Source organism: Rhincodon typus, chromosome 15, assembly GCF_021869965.1.
Source record: "Rhincodon typus isolate 14 chromosome 15, sRhiTyp1.1, whole genome shotgun sequence".
NCBI lineage: Eukaryota > Metazoa > Chordata > Chondrichthyes > Orectolobiformes > Rhincodontidae > Rhincodon > Rhincodon typus.
The window spans coordinates 9820157-9842628 of NC_063346.1; the positions used below are offsets into that span (position 1 = coordinate 9820157).

At 42.1% G+C, this 22472-nt stretch overlaps 1 protein-coding gene across 1 annotated transcript in view; it reads right to left on the reverse strand.

Moving 5' to 3' along the window:
• The window catches only part of adamts18 (ADAM metallopeptidase with thrombospondin type 1 motif, 18), a 269956-nt gene that overhangs the window by 138336 nt on the left and 109148 nt on the right, over positions 1-22472 (reverse strand). The window contains exons 9-10 of the mRNA XM_048605849.1: positions 14138-14275; positions 7069-7222 (exon numbers count right to left, since the gene is read on the reverse strand). Coding sequence (XP_048461806.1) covers positions 7069-7222; positions 14138-14275 — 292 coding nt within the window. The remainder of the gene's footprint in view (positions 1-7068; positions 7223-14137; positions 14276-22472) is intronic.

Sequence of the window (22472 nt, forward strand, 5' to 3'; positions counted from 1 at the left end):
CTGGAGCTGGCAACGTCACTGAACCCAAAACATTAACTCTGCAGAGTTAACGCTTTGGGTTCAGTGACGTTTCCAGCTCCAGTTCTGAAGAAGGGTCGCTGGACTTGAAACTTTAACTCTGCTTTCTCTCCACTTTTCCAGTGTAGTCTGTGGTGACTATGTAACCGAGAACTATTTGTTGTAAAAATCCATCTGAATTACTCATGTCCTTTAGAGAGGGAAATCTACCATTTTTACCTTGTCTGGCCTACATGTGATTCCAGATCCACAGCAATGTGGTCGAGTTTTGATTGCCCTCTGGGCAATTAGGGATGGGCACTAAATGCTGGTCTAACCAACAGTACTTGTAACCCCTGAACTGTTTACAAAATAATACTTATGAAGGGTCCTGTCTGCATTTTCAAATAGGTATAAAAGTTGCCATGGCAGTATTTTGACAAAGAACAATTCTCCCTGGTCTGACCAATAGCTATGCAACGAACATCACTGAAAAAGATTTGCTGGTTATCATCATATTGGTTATATTGCACCCAAACTGATGGACATATCCACTTGCTTTGCAACAATGACTAGAATTGAACAAGCACTTCATTGGTTCTGAAGCACTTTGGGATTGTCTAAGGTCGTAGAAGTCATATAATAAGGACAAGCAAATCCTTTGTTTTCTTTCTTCTGGTCAGAAAAAGGGACTGGCAATGTCTTGCCTTTGTATTTACAAACCTAACCCTCTTATTAAAGAAAAGAAAATCAATCTGTTCACAATCTTTGGATAAAGTGAGGCTTTTTGTAAGCTTCAAAGTTGGATCCAAACCAAAGCTGGCCCTGGGCCAGGTCTGGCAGTGTTCCTCATTAAAGCTGGCAACAATGGCACGGTTTGAAAAATCATTCTTTCAAAGCCTATCTCAATGAGCAATCAGTGCTAAAAGAAAAATCCATTCAATTCACACTGTGAAACCCATATGCTTGCACTGCTCATTAAACTCAGCGCAGTCATATGACATTACTGGAGCCTAATCATCTGTGAGCTGCCCGAAACCCTGTTAAAGCAAATAAAAAGGCTGACTTGGCATTTCAGTTTGCCACACAATAATACAAGGTTCCTTTGTACCTTGAATGGAAATGCAAAGGGGTCCGGATAGACATGTCGAACGCCTTGACTATATTTACTGGAGCTAACACATATTCAAATATTGGTTCAAGGTGTGACCCCTGCTGCTAATCAAGTGGATCATGAACTCGGAATCCCCTCCAGTGCCTTGGCTGACATTACAATGCAGTCCTAATGGAGTTCGGCTTTGCAGGAGGTGTTATCTTTTGAGTAAGATTTCAGCCTGATGCTCATTCACCTTACCCACCAATTAATATAAAGTAACATTGCAGCAAATTCACTGGGTGTACTGTGGCTTGTGCAAGGGCCTCAGGGCACTTGAGCAACCTTGTGAATGATGTACCTGCTTAATGCAACAATAATGCAACCTGGTGTTTCTATGAGTGCCACAGTCAGCAATATTTAGCGTTAATCTATTATTTATAATGTTAATTTGGAGTCCAAGTCTGAAGACAGTTCTTGACTGTACTTTATTCTCGATCAGTCTGTCTTGAACCCAAACTGCACTACAAAAAAGATTGTCCAACGCTTACTGCTGAAGTAATATTTTCAAAAACTTTACTTCCTCACAAGAGTAACTGCACTTGGAAAGTTCTTTGTTGGCTGCAGAACACTAGGTCATAGAGTCATGGAGCTGTACAGCACAGAAACAGATCTTTAGGTCCAACTCATCCATGTTGACCAAAAATCCTAAATTAATCTAGTCCAATTTGCCAGCATTTGGCCCACATCCCTCTAAACCCTTCCTATTCATGTACCCATCCAGACGCCTTTTAAATGTCATAACTCAACCAGCCTCCACCACTTCCTCTGGCAGCTCATTCCATACACGCACCACTCTCTGTGTGAAAAAGTTGCCCCTTAGGTCCCTTTTAAATTTTTCCCCTCTCACCTTAAACCTATGCCCTCTGATTTTGGACTCCCCTACCCAGAGGAAAAGACCGCGGCTATTCACATTATCCATGTCCCTCATAATTTTATAAACCACTATAAGGTCATCCCTCAGTCTCTGATGCTTCAGGGAAAATAACCCCAGCCTATTCAGACTCTCCCTATAGCTTCCAACCCTGGCAACATCCCTGTAAATCTTTTCTGAATCCTTTCAAGTTCCACAACATCCTTCCTGTAAACTGCAGTGTTGCAAGAGGACTGAGCAAATACATGTTTTTTAACTTCATCTATCTTGCAGTATCCAAATGATCTGCTACACCCACGGCAGGAGGAGGAGGAAAGCTAGTCACTGGGTGTATGTTGCCCATGGGGACAGTGAGCTCAATAGGATGGGTGGCTTTTATTTTCCTCAATGCTTGCCTCATTATGTTTTTGTTTTGTCCTCATTAAGTCAAATATAGTTACTGCAGTAATTAATCATTACAGGCCAGCTACTAGGAAAACAATGGCTGTGCAGTCCAAGAGCTTGGATTCATTCAGAGAAAGCTGTCCATTAACTCAAGATAACCCAAAGGGAGTAGCTCATTTGCACACTGTTCTCCATTCCTGGCCATAACATCATGATACTACTGCTCACTACTTTTCTTCATCCATCTCAGTCCCTGGCCTCTGCAAGACACTGATTTCTTGACAGGGAACGGTTATAAGAAGGGATGACCTAAGTTCAGAAAACCAAGATGTGAAAACAGTTTGAGTAGTGATGCGAAATTGTAAAGCCAAGATGTCAACACCAGCCTAACAGTAACCAAACGAGGCAGTGGATTTAGAGCTTGAGTGATGAAATAACAGGAGCATGTCAGAAAGGCACAGCAATCACGATGATTTTAATCGACATATATACACTGGAGGAAACAGTAGAATTACACAGCATGGAAACAGACCCTTTGGTCCAGCTCGTCCATGCCAACCAGATATCCTGAATTGATCTAGTCCCGTATGCCAGCATTTAGCCCATATTCCTCTCAACCCTTCCTATTCATATACCCTTCCAGATACCTTTTGTATGTTACAATTGTACCTGCCTTCACTACTTCCTCTCGCAGCTTGTTCCATACATTCGGCAAAGATCACCGAGACAAAAAGTTCTTAAACAAAAAACAGAAATAGCGGTCGCAACTCAGCAGGTCAGGCAGCTTCTGAGGAAGGAACACTGATCTCGAAACATTAGCCCTGCTTTGTCTCCATGGATGCTGCCAGACCTGCTCGGTTTCTCCAGTAACTTCTGGTTTTGTTTCAGATCTTCAGCATCCAGAGTTCTTTGTTTTGCTGAAGCATGTTTTCGTGATTGTTTCTGAGAACGCCAAGTTCTGAAGCTGAGCAGAAAGCAAGGTACACTGGACTTGATACTATGCAATGAGATCGGGTTAAATGATGATCATATATTGAAGGTGCCCCTAGATAGCAGTGACCATATCATAGTTGAATTCTAAATCTATTTGAGGTAGAGAAGAGTTGTCCAAGACTATTTTTAAAACACAAATAAATGTAATTATAAGGACATGAAAGCAAATCTAGCTCAGGTGAAGTCAAATACTGTTAAAAGATAAGTTAGTAATCATAGAGTGGCAGATATTGAAGGGAATACTTCAGAATACACAGAATAGGCACATTCCTACTGCTAAGAAAAATTCTAAAAGATGGAGCATTGTCATCTCTAAAAGATATTATCAGACTTAAAGAAAAAGCATATAATTATGCAAAGGTAAATGACACATCAGAAGATTAGATAGCATATAACGACTGAAAAATTAGTAAAGGGGGAGATCGGAGCTTGACAGAAAACCAGACAGAAACAAAGACAAATTGAAGACTTCTTAATTTTTAAAAAGGGTGTTAAAAAAAAGAGCACTGATCCTATAGAGAATTGATCATGGCAATTAAGGAGGTGGCAGATGAATTCAACATGTATTTTGCATGATTATTCACTACAGAGAATACAATTAACATCCCAGAAGCAGTAATAAATTGTGAAATGGAATGGAGGGAGGAATTCCAGGAAACTCACATTCACCAGAGAATTGGTACTGAGTAAATGACTGGATCTGCAGGCTGACAAATGCCCGAGTCCAGATGGAGTTCATACGAAGAACCGAAAAGAAATGACTAGTGGCATAAAAATGTGTTAGTATCAATTGTCAAAAAATCCCTAAACTCAGGGAGATAGTGAATGTGATACTAATAATCAAAATGGGGACACAGAAAACTAGTAAGTACAGTCCAGTTTGTTTAACATGTCACAGGAGAAATGTTAGAAGGATGTGAGGGGATGGTGTAGCCTAGTGGTATTATAGCTGGCCTGTTAATCCAGAAACCCACATAATATGCTGGGGACCCAGGTTCAAATCCTGCCATGGCAGCTGATGGAATTTGAATTCAATAAATATCTGGAATTAAGAATCTAATGACTATGAATCAATTGTTGGGGGGAAAACTCATCTGGTTCATTAATGCCCTCAGGGGAAGGAAACTGTTGGCCTACATGTGACTCCAGACCTACAGTAATGTGGTTGACTCTTAACTGCCTTTTAGAGGTGGCAAATGGAGTTTAATGCGGAAAAGTGTGAGGTGATTCACTTTGGAAGGAGTAACAGGAATACAGAGTACTGGGCTAATGGTAAGATTCTTGGTAGTGTGGGTGAGCAGAAAGATCTCGGTGTCCATGTGCATAGATCACTGAAAGTTGCCACCCAGGTTGATAGCGTTGTTAAGAAGGCGTACAGTATGTTAGGTTTTATTGGTAGAGGGATTGAGCTTCGGAGCCATGAGGTCATGTTGCAGCTATACAAAACTCTGGTGCGGCCACACTTGGAGTATTGCATACAGTTCTGGTCACCGCATTATAGGAAGGATGTGGAAGCATTGGAAAGGGTGCAGAGGAGATTTACCAGGATGTTGCCTGGTATGGAGGGAAGGTCTTATAAGGAAAGGCTGAGGGTCTTGAGGCTGTTTTCGTTAGAGAGAAGAAGGTTAAGAGGTGACTTGATTTAGACATACAAGATGATCAGAGGAATAGATAGGGTGGACAGTGGGAGCCTTTATCCTCAGATGGTGATGGCTAGCACGAGGGGACATAGCTTTAAATTGAGGGGTGATAGATATAGGACAGATGTCAGAGGTAGGTTCTTTACTCAGAGAGTAGTAAGGGCGTGGAATGCCCTGCCTGCAAAAATAGTAGACTCGCCCACTTTAAGGGCATTTAAATGGTCATTGGATAAACATATGGATGATAACGGAATAGTTTAGGTTAGATGGGCTTCAGATTGGTTTCACAGGTCAGCGCAACATCGAGGGCCGAAAGGCCTGTACTGCGCTGTAATGTTCTATGTTCTATGTTCTATGTTCTATCCTATTATTAAGGATACTACAGCAGACCACTTAGATAACTTGAAAGTAATCGGATAATGTGAACATTGTTTTATTAAATGGAAATCATAATTAACCAATCTATTGGAGTCCATTGAGGAAGTAACATGTGCTGTGGATAAAGGGGGACCCATGGATGTTTTGTATTTCAATTTCCAGAAGGCATTTGATGAAGTACCACATCGAAGGTTATTGTAAATGGCGAAAGGTCATTGGAAGAGTTGACAGACTACATATCAACACATTCAGTCATGTTATGAATATACCTGACACAGCCATCGAATCCTGAATCTGACATGGAACCTCTGGCTCTGAGGCAGTGACACTGCCACAAGGCCTCTGTCTAAAGCTAGGTTCATCAAGTCAAATTTGTTCAAAGTGTAAGGTGCTTTCAATTAATGCAATTTTTTAACAGAAAAATAAAATAGGGAGGTGATGGCCTGGTGGTATTATTGCTGGACTGTTAATTCCAGAGACTCAGGTAATGTCCTGGGGACCCAGGTTCGAATCTCGCCAGATGGTGGAATTTGAATTCAGTAAATATCTGGAATTAAAAATCTAATGATGACCGTGAATCTATTGTCGATTGTCAGGAAAAACCCATCTGGTTCACTAATATCCTTTAGGGAGGGAAACTGCCATCCTTAGCTGGTCTGGAAAATATGTGACTCCAGACCCACAGCAATGTGGTTGACTCTTAACCTACCCTCTGGGCAATAAATGCTGCCTGGCCATTGACACCCTCATCCTAAGAATGAATGAAGGAAAATCTTGCTTGGATATTCAAGTGGAGAAGCAATTCTTTGCCCCATTACTACCTTCTACTCCCTCAAATAAAAAAGATTAGGGAGATCTAATTGAAGTGTCCAAGATATTGAGGCATTGGATGGAGTGGGTGAGAGAGAAACACACAAACGACGGTAAAGTTTTGGAACTCTCTTCCATAAGCTGCAATTGATGACAGATCATTTATTAGTTTTAAATCTGACATAAATAATCTTTTGTTAAGCAAAGGTATTAACGAATATGGGCCAAAGGCAGTTAGGCCACAGATCAGCCATGATCTCATTGAATGGTGGAACAGATCGACTCCAGTCCCCATGAAACTATTTCCACTTATGGACAAGCTCCAGAGCAAGGGAGCAGGAGACTAAAATTACAGCTAGGTCATACAGAGGTGATATTAGGAAACATATCTCACATGGTGAACAGCAGAATCTCTCTCCTTCAAAGAGATGTTGAGGCCGAGGGATCAACAGAACATTTCAACAAAGGAGAATTGATAGATTTTTGTTACAGAAAGACATTACAGGTTATGGGACCAAGGCAGGTGTAAACGGAATAAAAACAGAAAGTGCTGGAGAAACTGAGATCTGGCAACATCTGTGGGAAGAGAATCCGAGTTCATGTTTCAAGTCTGATATGACTCTTCCACAGAACTGGTGTATACGGACTTGAGATGCACATTATCCATTATCTAGTTGAGTGGCTGAACAGACTCCAAAGACTTCTACATGATTCAGAATGAAACCATTCAACATTTTAATATGTTTGATGACACCCTCCAGGTCTCCCATGAAATCACATTCTGAAAATGCCATTAATAAGAACACAGTTTAAAAGGGCTACAGCACCCAGGAACGTACCTTCACAAAGTCGAGGGAGCACAACTTGGCTTTAGTTCCGAACTGCCACTTGCACTGGGTGTCAGCATCATATAGCTCCCCTGGCAGCCCTGTGGGATATTGGTACTCATGCAGTTGATTTGGTTCATCAATCAGACAGGAGGCCTGAGCCGTACTATGAACAAAAACACAACACAGACACGTAAAGGGATGTGTAAGGTGGAGGCATAAACAAATCTGGACTGGTCGAGCATGACTTAGAGAGGAGACAAAGTCAAAAAGACAGAACAATCCGAAAAGGATAGTGTAACTGATTTTCTGTTACTAGCTAAACATTGTACTGGAGATTGCAGGGTGAGTGATGACATTTTGTTGGCAAACTATTTACTGACATCCCACTGCTCAGAACAATGTTTCATCCCTTAATCTACAATTAAACAATTCCTCTTTCTCGTTATAACCTGCATCCTTTGATTTGCCTGGTTAAATGTATAGAGTATAAGGAAACCTGCTTCAGGAAAACATTGTATGAACAACTTTATTTTTCACTTAAAGACACAGAAGAAATGATGGAACAACGTCAGGCGTCAAGATATAATCTTGATTCCTGCATTAGATGCAATTGTGGAAAGGGTGTGCAGAGACTGAGGATTCTTCTGCTCCCTGTGGTGGTGAGGTCAAAGGTCATGGGAGAGGGTGTGGGTGAGATGTGCGGAGGAGTGAACAGCAGGTCATTATGTAGAATGGGGTGTGCCAATCTTTCCATCTTCTCAACTTCTGCAGAATTAAGTTCTGGCTGGGAAGGGCAATGAATGGTGGTTCCACCGGGTCACTGAAATTCATGAAGGCCAATTAATGACACAGCTTCAGGGGAACAGTCACCACATGAAAACCATGGTAACTAAAAATAGTGTAGCCAGCTGGTCACTTCTGGATGGGGGAAGGGGACGAGGGTTTGGCAAGGAAGGGCTATGCAAGCCCAGGGTAGGATGAAGCTGAAGTGAAGGAGCTGAGAGGCTCCTGACAACTCAACAAGATTCTGTCCAGTGCTGTGAAGATAGTGTTTGTTGTGCTCACACACCCCACTGCAATCATGCCCTCTCTCCAACCACTCTCTCAAACCACACCCCTCTGCCCCTCCACGCCCTCCCCAGAACCAATACCTCCACCCTCTACCAAATTTGGCTTTGCACGAGAAGTTATGGGATTTGGGTGAGAGTTGATTTATTCCTATTTTTGTTACAATATGAACAATGTTTTTCCCAAGTTTATACCCAGAATATTCCACGTTTGGCCCAAAGTCTACACTGAATTAGTTGCTACCAGCTGGACAGTGCATTCTGAGCTCCCACTGGTCGCAGGTTTCGATATAAAACTGGATTGGTAGGGGTACGGGGGTGTGGGGGGGGGATGCGGGGAGAGGGAGGAGAAATGCAAGTATAGTGCAAGATACCCTTCCCCATGGCCATCTTAAGGACTGCCCATTTACTGCTTTTTATGCTTTCCAATGGCTCAGTGAATTGCATGGCACAGCAAGCTTGTGTGCATTGACACAACAGCTTCTTAAGGCTTACACAAGGATGTGTAGCTATTCCTGAACAACACCCAGCAAGATCCAGAGCTGACAACAGAGACCGGGGTCGCAGATAGAAAAAAGAACTAGCAAAAACAAAACTATAGTACTTGGGAATGAGTGGAGTGGTCATATTGGACCTCCAGTTTGTTGAATCAGTGTGTATCATTGACTAGTTTTACAGCTATTGTTCTTCTATGGTGGCAATTTGGGGTGAATGGGGTGTGGAGTTAGGAATTGGAACAATGGCATGGAAATAGAAGAGGGCAGAAATTATTTGGTTAAAATTGAGTTCAAAGTGTCACATTTTCTGTCTGAATGTTTAAAAATGTGAGATTGTTCCATCATCATAAAGACCAGGAGTAAACTTAGATGGGCCTTTCAAGCCTATCTTGCCATTAAATAGGGTCCAGGGAAATCTACCATATTCCATTCTTCCACCATATCCCCACATCCCCGGATACCCTGGACTGACAACTCAGCATCCATAATGCTCTGGAGTGGAGAATTCCAAAAATTCACAACAATTTCTCCTCAGCTCATTTCCAAATGGGGACACCTCATTCTGAGACTATGATCCCTGTTTCTAGATTCTTCAACTAAAGGAAACAGCCCCAACATGTTTTCATAGAGTCATATTGCATGGAAACAGACCCTTCAGTCCAATCAGTCCACACTGATCATGTTCCCAAACTAAACTAGTCCCACTTGCCTGCATTTGGCCTATATTACTCCAAACATTTCCTATTCATGAACTTATTCAAATGTCTTTTAAATGTTGTAACTGTATCTGCATCAACCATTTCCTCTGGCAGTTCATTCTACACACGAGCCACTCTCTGTGTAAAATTGTTGCCTCTCATGTCCTTTTTAAATCTTTCTCCTCTCACGTTAATAATAAGTTTTGAACCACCCCACCCTCGGGTAAAGACCTTTGCTATTCACTTTATCTATGCCCCTCATGATTTTATAAACGTTTATAATGTCACCCCTTAACCTCATACATTCCAGTGAAAAAAGTTCTAGCCTATTTTTATAACTCAAATCCTCCATTCCTGGCAACATCCTGGTAATTCTTTTCTGAACTCTCTCCAGTTTAATAATATCCTTCCTATAATAGGGCAACCAGAACTGCAGACAGTACACCAGAAGAGGCCTCATCAACATCCTGTAGAACCTCAATGTAACATCCCAACTCCTATACTCGAATGTCTGAGCAATGAAGGCAAGTGTGCTAAATGCCTTCTTAGCCACCCTGTCTAACTGTGATGCAAATTTCAAAGAATTATGTACCTGAGCTCTTTGGTCTCTCTGCTCTACAACACTACCATTAATTGTATAAGTCCTGCCCTTGTTTGTTTTACCAAAATGCAGTACTTCACATTTACCCAAATTAAACTCCATCTGCCACTCCTCAGCCTATTTCAATGTACTGTTGGCTCCACATTATACTGGCAGACCCATTGCCAGCCCTGTAGCTCAGGCACTCCAAAGGCATTTCATCCATAACCTCCACACAAATGAATCAATAACCTACATCATTCAGGAATGGGCAATTCAAAGTCTAAGACTGAGAAATAAATCTATCAGGTTGTATGAGGGCAGAGGCAGGCGGTGAACAGCTGAAAGTATACATTCTTTTTAAAGAAAATGATGCTTCAGCAACTTGCAAATTGAGGGAACGCCTCACTTAATTCCTGAAGTTTACTGTCGACTGTCTGTGATTGTTTGGGTTCTACTGAGATTCCAAAGACATTGTGAACATTTTCCTGTTCACCACATCTGTGCAGAATTGACTGCTCTTTTGTTGAATGTTTTACTGACAATACTTAGCATCTAATTGAGGTGTTTAAGATGATTAAAGGAATTGATCAGGTTGATAAACGAGAAACTATTTCCTGTGGTGGGAGAGTCCAGAATGAGGGGACATAACTTTAAAATTAGAAACGGACCATTAATAACTTAAGAAAAACACAAAATAGAAGTTGGAGTAGGCTACTTGACCATTCGAACTAGCTCCACTATTTAAAAAGATCATCACTGATTTCCTGCCTCAACCCAACTCCCTGCATTATCCCAATGTCTCTTAGTTCCCTTAGTACTAAAATAATTAACAACTTCATTATTGAGTATACTCAACAACTGACCATCCACTGCTCTCTGGAGCTGCAAATTCCAAGTGATGCATGTGCCTTTGTGTGAAGAAAATTCTCCTCTTCTTAATTAGGGTCATAGAGTCATACAGCATGGAAACAGACCCTTTAGTCCAACTAGTCCATGCCGACAATGTTCCCAAACTAAACTAGTCCCACTTGCCTGTGTTTGGCCAATATTCCTCCAAACCTTTCCTATTCATCGACTTATCCAAATGTCTTGTAAGTGTTGTAACTGTACCTGCATCCACCATGTCCTGTGGCAGTTCATTCCATATGCAAACCACTCTGTGTAAAAAGATTGCCCCTCATGTCTTTCTTAAATCTTTCTCCTCTCACCTTCAAAGAATGCTCCTAGTTTTCTACTCTCCTACCCTAGGGAAAAGACCATTCATTTTATCTATGCCCCTCATGACTTTATAAACCTCTATAAAGGTCACCCCTAAACCTCCTATGCTCCAGTGAAAGAAGTCCTAGTCTATGCAGCCTATCTTTATAATTCAAACTTTCCACTCCCAGCATCATCGCATAAATCTTTTCTGAACCCTCTCCAATTTAATAATCTACTTCCTATTGCAGGGCGATGAGAACTGTACCAAAAAATAACCAAGCCTTAATTCTAAGAATGTGACCTAGTGTGCCAGACTGTCGACAACAGGCAAACTAATTTCTCCACCTTTACACTGAAAAGCTCCGAAAGAAATTTTAATTTGATCACCTTTCATTCATCTACTTGGCCCCTGGGAATTCAGATCTACACGACTCAAAACATAATACAGAAGGAAGAAGAACTTCACACAAGCAATATTTGAAATTGAGAATTATTCTTCAAAAACAATCTGTTGAGACTGCAAATCAATTGCAAATTTCAAAACTAAGTTGGATCGGCTTTGATGTTAGATAAAGGATGAAAGAGTCAAGGCACATAACAGTTTTGATTTAATATAAAGAGGGAACAGGCTTGAGAGGCTGAACTGCCTGTTCTCATCTCTAAACAACAGAGACCAACCAACACAAACAGAAATTGCTGGAAGAGCTCAGCAGGTCTGGCAGCATCTGTGGAGAGAAATCAGAGTTAACGTTTTGGGTTGAGTGACCCTTCTTCAGAACAAACCAACCAACACCTGGAACATGCCATTCTGAATCCTGGATAAGACAGTATAGTTAAGAGGTCAAGAGATGGTGATGTCATGGTAATATCACTGGACCACAAAACCAGGCTAATTCCTGAAAGGCATATCTTCAGCTCCCATAACAGCAACTGTAGAATTTGAACTGGGTTAAATTTAAAAGCAAAAATCCAAGCTTGAATGCCAATCTCAGTATGATGACCATGACCAAATGTTTTTAAAGTCTATCTGGTTCATAAATGTCACTTGGGGAAGGGAATCTGTTGTTCTTAGCTGGTCTGAAATGTGTGTCTCCAGACTTCACAGTAATGTGCTTGACTCTTACCTGTTCTCAAGGGTAATTAGGGACAAACAAATAAAATGGCAGCTTTTCCAGCAATGGAAGGAAATGCATTTAGGGAGAAACTATTTGAATGCTGAATGACGCCAACTGCTAGCTGCTTTTCTTTAGGACTGAAGTTCATTTTGAGTTGGGGTTCAGTCCAAATTCATCCAATGATCTCTAGATTGAAGTACCAGTTGATACCTCAGTACATTGGGCTCATGTTGTCAACTGACTCCCACGCTTTTGAGAGAGGACCAGGCCATCTGTTGTGATCAGGTCAGTTCCAAATCAGTCACCTTCTCAGTTACAACTTTGAACTCTTTGGGTTGTACCAACTTTCTCACCTTTGTCATTTCTTAGTGTACAAGTGGTTACCCTTGTGACCAGAAGATCAACAGTATATTTTAATTCAGTCATGGGACGTGGGATGTGGGTGTCACTGACTGGCCAGCATTTCCCGTCCCTAGTTGCCCTTGAGAAGGTGGTGGTGAGCTGCCTTCTTGAACTGTTGCAGTCCATCTGCTGTGGGTTGAACCACAATGCCATTAGGGAGACAATTCCAGGATTTTGACCCAGCAACAGCGAAGGAACGGCGATATGTTTCCAAGTCAGGATGGTCAGTGGCTTGGAGGGAACTTGCAGGTGGTGGTGTTCCCCCGTATCTGCTGCCCTTGTCCTTCTAGATGGAAGTGATCATGGGTTTGGAAGGTGCTGTCTGAGGATCTTTAGTGAATTTCTGCTGTGCATCTTTTAGATAGTACACACTGCTGCTAGTGAATATCAGTGGTGGAGGGAGTGGATGCTTGTGAAGGTGGTGCCAATCAAGTGGGCTGCTTTATCCTGGATGGCGTCAAGACTCTTGAGTGTTTTTGGAGCTCTATACATCTAGGCAAGTGGGGAGTATTCCGTCACACTCCTGACTTGTGCCTTGTAGATGATGGACAGGCTTTAGCAAGTCAGTATATGGATTACTAATCACAGTATTCCTGGCTTCTGACCTGTTCTTGTAGCCACGGTGTTTATGTGGTGAGTCCAGTTGAGTTTCTGGTCAATGATAACTCCCAGAATATCGATATGGAGGTATTCTGTGATGGTAATGCAATTCAATGTCAAGGGGCAGTGGTTAGATTGTGTAATGGTCATAGCTTGGCATTTGTGTGGCATGAAAATTACTTGCCACTTGTCAGCCCAAGCCTGGATATTGTCCAGATCTTGTTGCAGTTGAACATGGACTACTTCAGTGTCTTAGGAGTTGCAATTTGTGCTGAACATTGTGCAATCATCGGTGAACATCCCCACTTCTGAACTGATGATGGAGGGAAGGTCATTGATGAAGCAGCTGAAGATGGTTGGGCCTGAGACACTACCCTGAGGAAGTCCTGCAGAGATATCCAGGAGCTGAGATGACTGACATCCAACAACCATAACCATCTTCCTATGTGTCAGGTATGACTCTCACCAGTGGAGAGTTTGCACCCTGATATGCATTGACCCTAACATTGCTGGAGCAACTTGATACCACACTTGGTTGAATGCAGCGTTGGTGTCAAGGATTGTTACTCTCACCTCACCTCTGGAATACAGCTCTTGTTTGAACCAACACTGTAGTCAGTGGTCCTGGCAGAACCCAAACTGAACAGATTATTGCTGAGCAGGCGCTGCTTGATAGCACTGTTGATGACACCTTCCATCACTTTACTGATGATTGAGAGTAGACTGATGGGGCGGGAATTGGCCGGGTTGGATTTGTCCTGATTTTTATATACAGGGCATACCTGGGCAAATTTCTACATTCTTGGGTAGATGCCATTGTTGTAACTGTACTGGAAGAACTGGGCATGATTAACACTGAACAAATTGGAAATCCGTTGAAAATAAAGATTCAGTTGATAGTAAATTATCAACCTACCTGAGGAACCTGCTGAGATACTGTCTACTGCATGCCGACCATGAGAATATGCCATTGTTCCCAGCCAGGGTTGGTGACATGATATTACCTTCCGTCTTCCGACATGGGTTCCCTTCTCCATCATGAATCATGCCAAAACTTTGATTTAAAAAAAATTGTAAATATTAACACATTTTTAAACACAGGATTTTTAAAAAAAAACTGTAAGTGTTGTCTTAATTTCTGAGAAATTCGGATCGTAAAGTGAAATTTGTCACAACTCACTAGGACAGTGCTCGTGAAATTAAGCATCACTATTCATAAATATGAAAAGGGTTGTCATAAATGTGAAAAGAATTAGTCAAATGATCCAAAATCCCCAGTTTACCTGACTGATGGAATTCAAGGTAAAAGAAAGAACTGGCCAGGTTTCTGTACTTCACAAGGAAGTAACTGCACATTGCAGACTAATTGTTTGCAACCGATGGCAATTAAGAAACACAAATTGCTAATTTATAACTCACTATCACTTAAATACCCCTTTTAACTCCCTCCTCTGACATAGAGACAGATACTTAAAAATAGACAAGATATGGATATTAAAGATGGAAAAGGAAAAAGAAATCTAAGTTAAATATTGTTTCTTTAGCACCAGTCTGGACCACAAGATTCAATCAGTTGTCTTCTTTCCCTTCCTTTCAATTCCTTTTAAGTTCTTCACTGATGAAACAAGACTGTTCATGCATTAATGCTGTCATTTACTGGCTGAGAATTTGCCCTTTCATTGTCTGTGAAGCTGTTTTATTCCTCAATTAATAAGTGATTTTGCAGAGAAAGGAGAGTGGAAGATAGTTAGCAGTTACTGGAGACTTGTTGGCACTTCTGAGAGAGTGGATATACAACTTTTTTTGTGCTTTTGATTGTGGACTGAAATGGGAATAAAAACTATTTTAAAACCAAGAACTGTTGAAGGATCACTGCAGTTTTTAAAAGCAAGTAACCTGACACTCATTGTAAGTCCAGTTTACACAGCTGCTGGTTCAGGTCACAATGGAAATAGGTTCAAAAATGAGCTGGAGCCTGGGGGTTTGTACAAATGGAGATTCAGCCAGCAACAAGTAGCTGTTTGTTCTGTGGATGGTTTATCAATGACAAAGGCCTTCTGCCTGTTAAAAATGCAAGATTAGCTCCCAGATAGCTCAACAGGATGAGGCTGTGAACAAGATAATGAAAAGCTGCCAGACTTCCGCAAGTTGTCTCTGTCCTCCGTAGAGAAAAAACACTGTAACCCCGAAGAAAGCTAGTTTATTTTTCTTTCAACAGTTGCTATAAACTGTGACTTATAATTAGTGAGTCAAAGTCCTTTATAAAAGTGTAAACCATTCACCCTGCACTTTCTGCAAACAAGTGAAAACACCTGGAGAAGGAAGAATGATCTGATCAGCACAAGAACCACCTCAGCAAACTCTGTGGACAGGGACCACTGGACTATCTTCCCATTCTTTCCTACTGCCCATAACACCATTTATTTTGCTGTCTGTGACTGTCTGTGTGTAGAGAGGGAGCTTATAAAGGAGTTAGAGTTCTAACTAGTCGAGTTAAAGGCTGACAGCTCAGAATTACTTATTTGAATCAAAAAACCTCCTTACTCGTCGAGAATAAAAATTTGTATCAAATACAAAAACCTGTCCATGGTTTTTGTCAACCTGGATCTGAAAATCAGGTAAATTAGGGAACTCTGTGAATTTTGATAAAATCTTCAACTTTTGTGTCAATTCTAGGACTGCTAAGGCTTGATGTCCAGCGCACTACCACAGTGAGGGAGGGCAAGAGATGACACAGAGAGATTTTCTGATGCTTTCACTTTGCAGGCTCGAGGTTCCCCCACCACGCTGGCCAAACACAAGCACTGAAACTTGGTCGGGAGCCAACCAAGATGTTGCTGTCCCATTTGATTCAGGACCCATCGACTCCATGGTACCTGCCTTTGCTCGCACTGTTGCAAAGAAAGGTGATATTTCACGCAACTCCAGTGAACATGATGTACAAAACTATAGCTATCTCTCTGCAGGGTCTCCTTGGTTTAAAGCAGTACCTTTTTCTTTCAGGCCACAATCAAAAAATAAAAGAAATGAAAAGAAGCAGTTTTTACAAATTGTAATTAGTGATAAGGTTGAAAAATGTTAGAGCTTGGCAGTTTCTTCAGCCTTTCTTAAGCAATAAATTAAGTTTATTGGATACATAGTTTGATACAGTACAGGCATCAGAAAGATGTTAATTCATAGTAAGTAGGTGTGCATATTTATGATTTTAATCCAGGATCTGAAAGTTGGGGCATTCTTGAAGTGACAACACTGATTTCACTGGCACTGGCAAAGAACTCGCATTTTTACAGCACTATTCTCGACCACAGTACACTCCAGCCAAACCAGTTCCTTCTGTAATGTAGCCTTTGCTCTTAGACAGGAAATGCAGCAGCCCATTTGTGCCTAGGAAGCTTCCTCAAACACTAAAATGATAATATGTTTGTGATGTTAACCAAAGGAAAATTAAACTCCCCTGACCTTCTTGAAAATTGTATCATGGGTCCTTTCACATTGACCTGAGGGGACAGATGGGGTACTCCAGCACTGATAAGTGAGCTCTACTGCTGGTGCGTCACAGCCATTTGAAATGTTGATTGTAGATGTGCAGATGTGGATACTGCACATCTGCTCCCTACATATAATTTCCAATCCATGCAGTCAATCCCTGCTTCATGCTTCAGTGGCAGGCAGGATACACCCTACAGTTATCAACTTCTGTTGCTGCAGCATGAAACAGGAGCAACGATAATAATTTTGTTTTTATGGAAAAAAAAAGGCAAGTCTTACATTGTGGCCAAGGAGGGAAAGAACAAAGTGACTGCATTTGGGAGAAAGAAGAAAAAAAAAGTGTTTTGATCTTCAGTGAATTGCTCAGCTCTGACTCTGCAGCAGAGGTTACGTTCAACAGTAAAACACCATAATTAAATCATCATTGTTTGCAGGAAACCAGTTGTAGCTTGAGTGACACTGACGTCCTTTCGTCTAACTTGCAGACTATAATGAATACGTAACATGGTGCTTTTCCCCCCAACCATTATAGTCCCCACAACAAGCCTCCTTTTCTCAGCAGCTGACAAGACTTAAACCAGTGAACACTTCAGGGACAATGTTGACTTGGTGCATTGACATCTTCTTGACTGGATGGATCTGTTTTAAATCTTTGTTGTTATATATATTTTCAAAACAAGAAGAACTGCTTTTAAAAAGCACAAGCTGCCTGGCCGCTAAGGGAAATTCAAATCAATATTTCTTTCCCGTATTTGTTTGAAGCGACAGCTCCAGACAATTCCCATGTATTCACTGCTGAAGATCTCGTTGAAGGCAGCTCTGGCTGAAGAAATGGCTGCTCCTCAGGTTTGGATCCCAAAATCCAGTGGCAAGAGGCCCTGGCTACTGCTGCAGTAATCCACAAAGCACAAAAGAAAGAAGGAATCCTTTTCCAGTCCAACCTCCACTCGATCTCCTGGATGGTTTCAATCAACAGAGAAGGCTTGCAGCAAAATTTGCCAAAATACTCTTCTTCGCATATTGGTCCTGTCTCTCCCAGGAGATTACATGGTCGCTAGACCGTAGCACACAAGTGTGCCTTCATGGGTTAGATGGTCTTTTGCCCAGCCAATTATTTTTGCATGGGTAGAGGGCCAGTGTCGAAGGCCATGTGTACAGCCTTGTGGTAAAGTAAGGTCAGAACTGAGGTAGAGTCAAATGAGTGGAGCATGATGAGCTGAAAGGGAGGTTTGTCCAGGATTCAGTGACCAGGGTAGGAGAGTGTGCAAATGGAAGTCAGGGCATGAGTGGAATGAGACGTAGCACTAGTGTAACTGTTGTTAAACTGTGGGTTCATGCATGATAAGTGGATATATGAAAAAGAAACGTGTAACAATTTTGCTCTCACCAAATGTGGGTTTCAAGCAGAGTACCAATGAAACGTCAGCAAACTGATGGTCAGCTATGACCATACTAATAAGAGACAATCTAGCCACCACCCCAATGGTGTTACCATCACTGAATTCCCCACTATCAATATCCTAGGGATTATCATTGACCAGAAACTCAACTGGACTCACCACATAAAAACAATAGTTTCAAGAGCATGTCAGGGGCTCAGAATACTGTGGCAAATAACTCACCTCCTGACTCCCCAAAGCCTGTCCACCATGACGTCGTAGACATGTTCATCGAGCTGGCGGGTTTGGTTGCAAATGTCACTCTGCTGGGTAACATCGTCAGCGCGTCTCCGATGAAGCATTGGTGTTCTGTCCCGCTTGTTATTTATATATGTCAGTCTGTTGGGGTGTTTGGTACCACTTCCGGTTCTATTTCTCAGTGGTTTCACTGGGACAACACATCCATAATCGCATAAGCCAAACAGAGACATGCCAGGGAATTCCTGGAGGCTGGTATTCTCACCTGAACTCCATCAACTAATACATTGAAATAGACCCTGTGTACAAACCTCTGAGAAACAGGACCGGAAGTGGTGCCAAACAGCCCAACAAACTGAGGCATATAAACAACAAGCGGGATAGAACACCAACTCTTCACCGGAGGTGCACTGATGATGCAGCGTGATGAAACATTTGCAACCAAACCCACTGGCTCGTCAAGAAAGTCTACAAACTCATCCACAACCAGAGTTACAAATTTTCTTGAAAACCTGTCCCACCATATACAAAGCACAAGTCAGGAGTGTGATGGAATACTCCCCGCTTGCCTGGATGATGTAGCTCCAACAGCAGTCAAGAAGCTTGACACCATTCAAGACAAAGCAGCCCACTTGACTGGCACTACTTCCTCATCCACTCCCTCTGCCATTGATGCTCAGTAGCAGCAGTGTGTACTATCTACAAGATGTACTGCAGAAATTCACCAAAGATCCGAAGACAGCACCTTCCAAATCAATGAGCACTTCCATCTGGAAGGACAAGGGCAGCAGATACATGGGAACACCACCACCTGTAAGTTCCCCTCCAAGACACTGACCATCCTGACTTGGAAATATATCATCATTCCTTCACAGTCACTGGGACAAATGGCATTGTGGGTCAACCCACAGCAGGTGGACTGCAGTGGTTCAAGAAGGCAGCTCACCACCACCTTCTCAAGGGCAACTAAAGACAGACAATAAGTGCTGGGCCAGTCAGCAACACCCACGTCCCACAAAATGAATAAAAAAACACATCAAGGGTAGGTCTTGTTCTGAGATCACTAAACAGAAAGAGACCTTTCAGACCATCATTCCTGTGCTGACTCTTTCAGTCAGGTTGACTTGATTGTCACCAGTCTCTCACATGCATTCTGGCAAATTCTAGCTCATCTTGCCTCTGATTCTTAGATGGGATGTGGGCATTAGTGGCAAGGCTAGCATTTGGCACCCGTCCCCAAATGTCCTTGAACAGCCATGTCAGATAAAACGAAGGCACAATTTCTACTTTGAAGGACATTAGTAAACCAGATGGGTTTTTCTGTTTATTGATAGCAGCTTTATGGTCATCATTAATGGCACCAGGTTCATATTTCTGATTGATCAGACTCTCAATTCCATTCGTTGCCATGATGGGATAAGAAGTATTAGCCTGGGCCTCTGAATTACTAATTTAAACTAGGTGCAAATGAAGCAAGGGTGATGTGAGGAAAAAAAAAAATCCACAGCGCATAGTTAGGGTATGAAATGCACTGCCTGGAAATGTGGTGGAGATGGGTTCAGTTGAGGCATTCAAGAGGACATTGTATGAATATTTGGACAGTAATGATGTGCAGAAATCCTGGAAAAGGCAAAAAAGAGATTTGCAATTCAGATTGATTCAGCCATGACTAATCCAGTAACATTATCACTACACCACCATCTCCCATAAAATTAATTTTGCCCATTAGTTTATACCAGTGTTCTAAACAAGTTGCAAATTTGTAGTTGCAAATTTCCCTATTAATCAAGGAATTGAATTCCTTGATAAGCTGCAACGTAGCACATTTCGATATTGGAAACCCGAAGACGTGGCAGCTCAGTGGTCAGCACTAATGCCTCACAGCGCCAGGGACCGGGGTTTGATTCCAACCTTGGCAGACTGTCTGTGTGTAGTTTCCAAGTTCTCCCAAGGTCTCCAAGTTCTGCAAAGGTTTCCTCCTGGAGCTCTGGTTTCCTCCCACAGTCCAAACATGTGCAGGTTTGGTGGAGCAGACATGTGAAATTGCCCATAGTGGCCAGGGAAATGTAGGCTAGGTGGATTTGCCATGGGAAATGCAGAGTTCCAGGGATAGGATAGAGGGTTGCACCTAGGAGGGATGCTCTTCGGAGGGTCTATGAGAACTCGATGGGCCGAATGGCCTGCACCTACTCTATCGGGATTCTATGAACTACCACATCAAAAGTTATTGTGACAGTACACAGATATGCTCAAGGGAGTTGAGATTTCTGAGGGAGAAAGACTGGACGATAAAGGCTTGCTCAATGACATAAGCTTCAAATTTGAAGGGGGGAGTTGACAAACTGGCCAATTCAAATCCAGGTAGAGTTATGAAGAATCTTGCACCAGGCTTTTCCTCTAGAATGCTCCATAAATTTACCTCAGTGTCCAAACTTCAAATGCCTATGCTCTGTATGTTCCACCTTCACTGACTGCACATCAGTTTATTTGTTGGGCATGTGAAGCACCTTGAATCCTAATATCACATTAAAGGCTTTGTATAAATGTAAGCAGTTGTTGTTTGGCTTCACACCAACGTTGGGCAATGTTGTTACGCACTCAGGGCTTGCAAGGTGGTGACATGCAGCATCAGAAAAGTTGATTTTAAGAAACCGGAGGTGTTTCAATCAGGAACCTGTTGTAGAGGTGGCCTTTTGTTTCTATAAATTGCTTGTTCTGGCATTGTTTCAAAATGGTCAAATATGAGAACATCCCAAAAAGAAAAAAAAACCCCGCACAGCTGAGGTTTGCAGCCTGGGACACTGCATTTCACTTTAATTGAATGCAGATATCTCACTTGGCGTTCCCCTAATACTCCCGGCAGTGATACAGAGGCCACGCCCTACGACATCCTAAACTGTGCATCGACAAACACCATTTTGCCAACAGCTCATAAAGACCATGACCTTTTCACGAGATGGATCATCAAAGCGAACCACAGACGTCACTCAGAATTAGGGCCCCCGACTGTTACTAAATAACTTCACACAAAATATTTCCACTGGTGGAAAGTTAAGGGCTTTTTTTTTAATTTCAAAGAAGTTAACAGTTTCCATGAAATTCGAGGGTATTGGTGGTGGTAGTAGTGGGGCTGGGGGAATGAAGTAAATGTCACTGCTTAGTGAATGAGATGTGCTGACAGTACAGTAACTGCAAATGCAGAGCCTATCCAGCGTTAGACTGATGTGAAACTGAGCTCTCATACACTTACAACACACCTGGCAGCGATCAAACAGCGTTGTGACATTCAAAGCTGTACTCAAAGAGAGAGCTGGTGACCCCTTAAAAGCCGGTGTCAGTTGACAACAATCCCACAATCGCATGGGATAGGAGAGGGCCATTCATCCCTCCTAATACCATGCTGCCTGTTTTGAAAACAAATAGAGTCACCATAAGTTCAATAGGAAGAGACATGGCCGATTGGTATTATTGCTGGACTGTTAATGCCATTGAGCAAGCCTTTATCGTCCAGTCTTTCTCCCTCAGAAATCTCAACTCCCTTGAGCATATCTGTGTACTGTCACAATAACTTTTGATGTGGTAGGTCCTGTTGTGGGGACAAAAACAGAAGTTGTTGGAAAAGCTCAGCAGGTCTGGCAGCATCTGTGAAGAAAAAATCAGAGTTAAAGTTTCACGTCCGGTGACCATTCCTCAGAATTCTGAATGTTCTGGGGACATGCGTTCAAATTCCATCACAGCAGACTCATAAATTCATACAGCGCAGAAAAGGCCCTTTAGCCCAACAAGCCTATACCAATTATAACTAAAGGTGATGCGATTTGAATTCAACAAATATCCAGAATTAATCCGGAACTACGAATCCAATGTTGATTGTTGCAAAAATCTATCTGGTTCACTCATGCTGTTTAAGGAAGGAAACAGGGTTGGTGACTCCAGGCTTGCAATGATGTGGTTGAATCTTAACTGCTCTCTGGGCAAATAGGGAAGGGCAATAAATCACTCATCATCCTGTGAAGGAAGAAAAAAAATATATAGGGCTGCTCTCTCATTAGAGAGAGACAAATGGTGGTAAGTTTAACCTGACGGTCACCATACCTGGTTTCTGCAGCTGGTGCAGCAATTGAC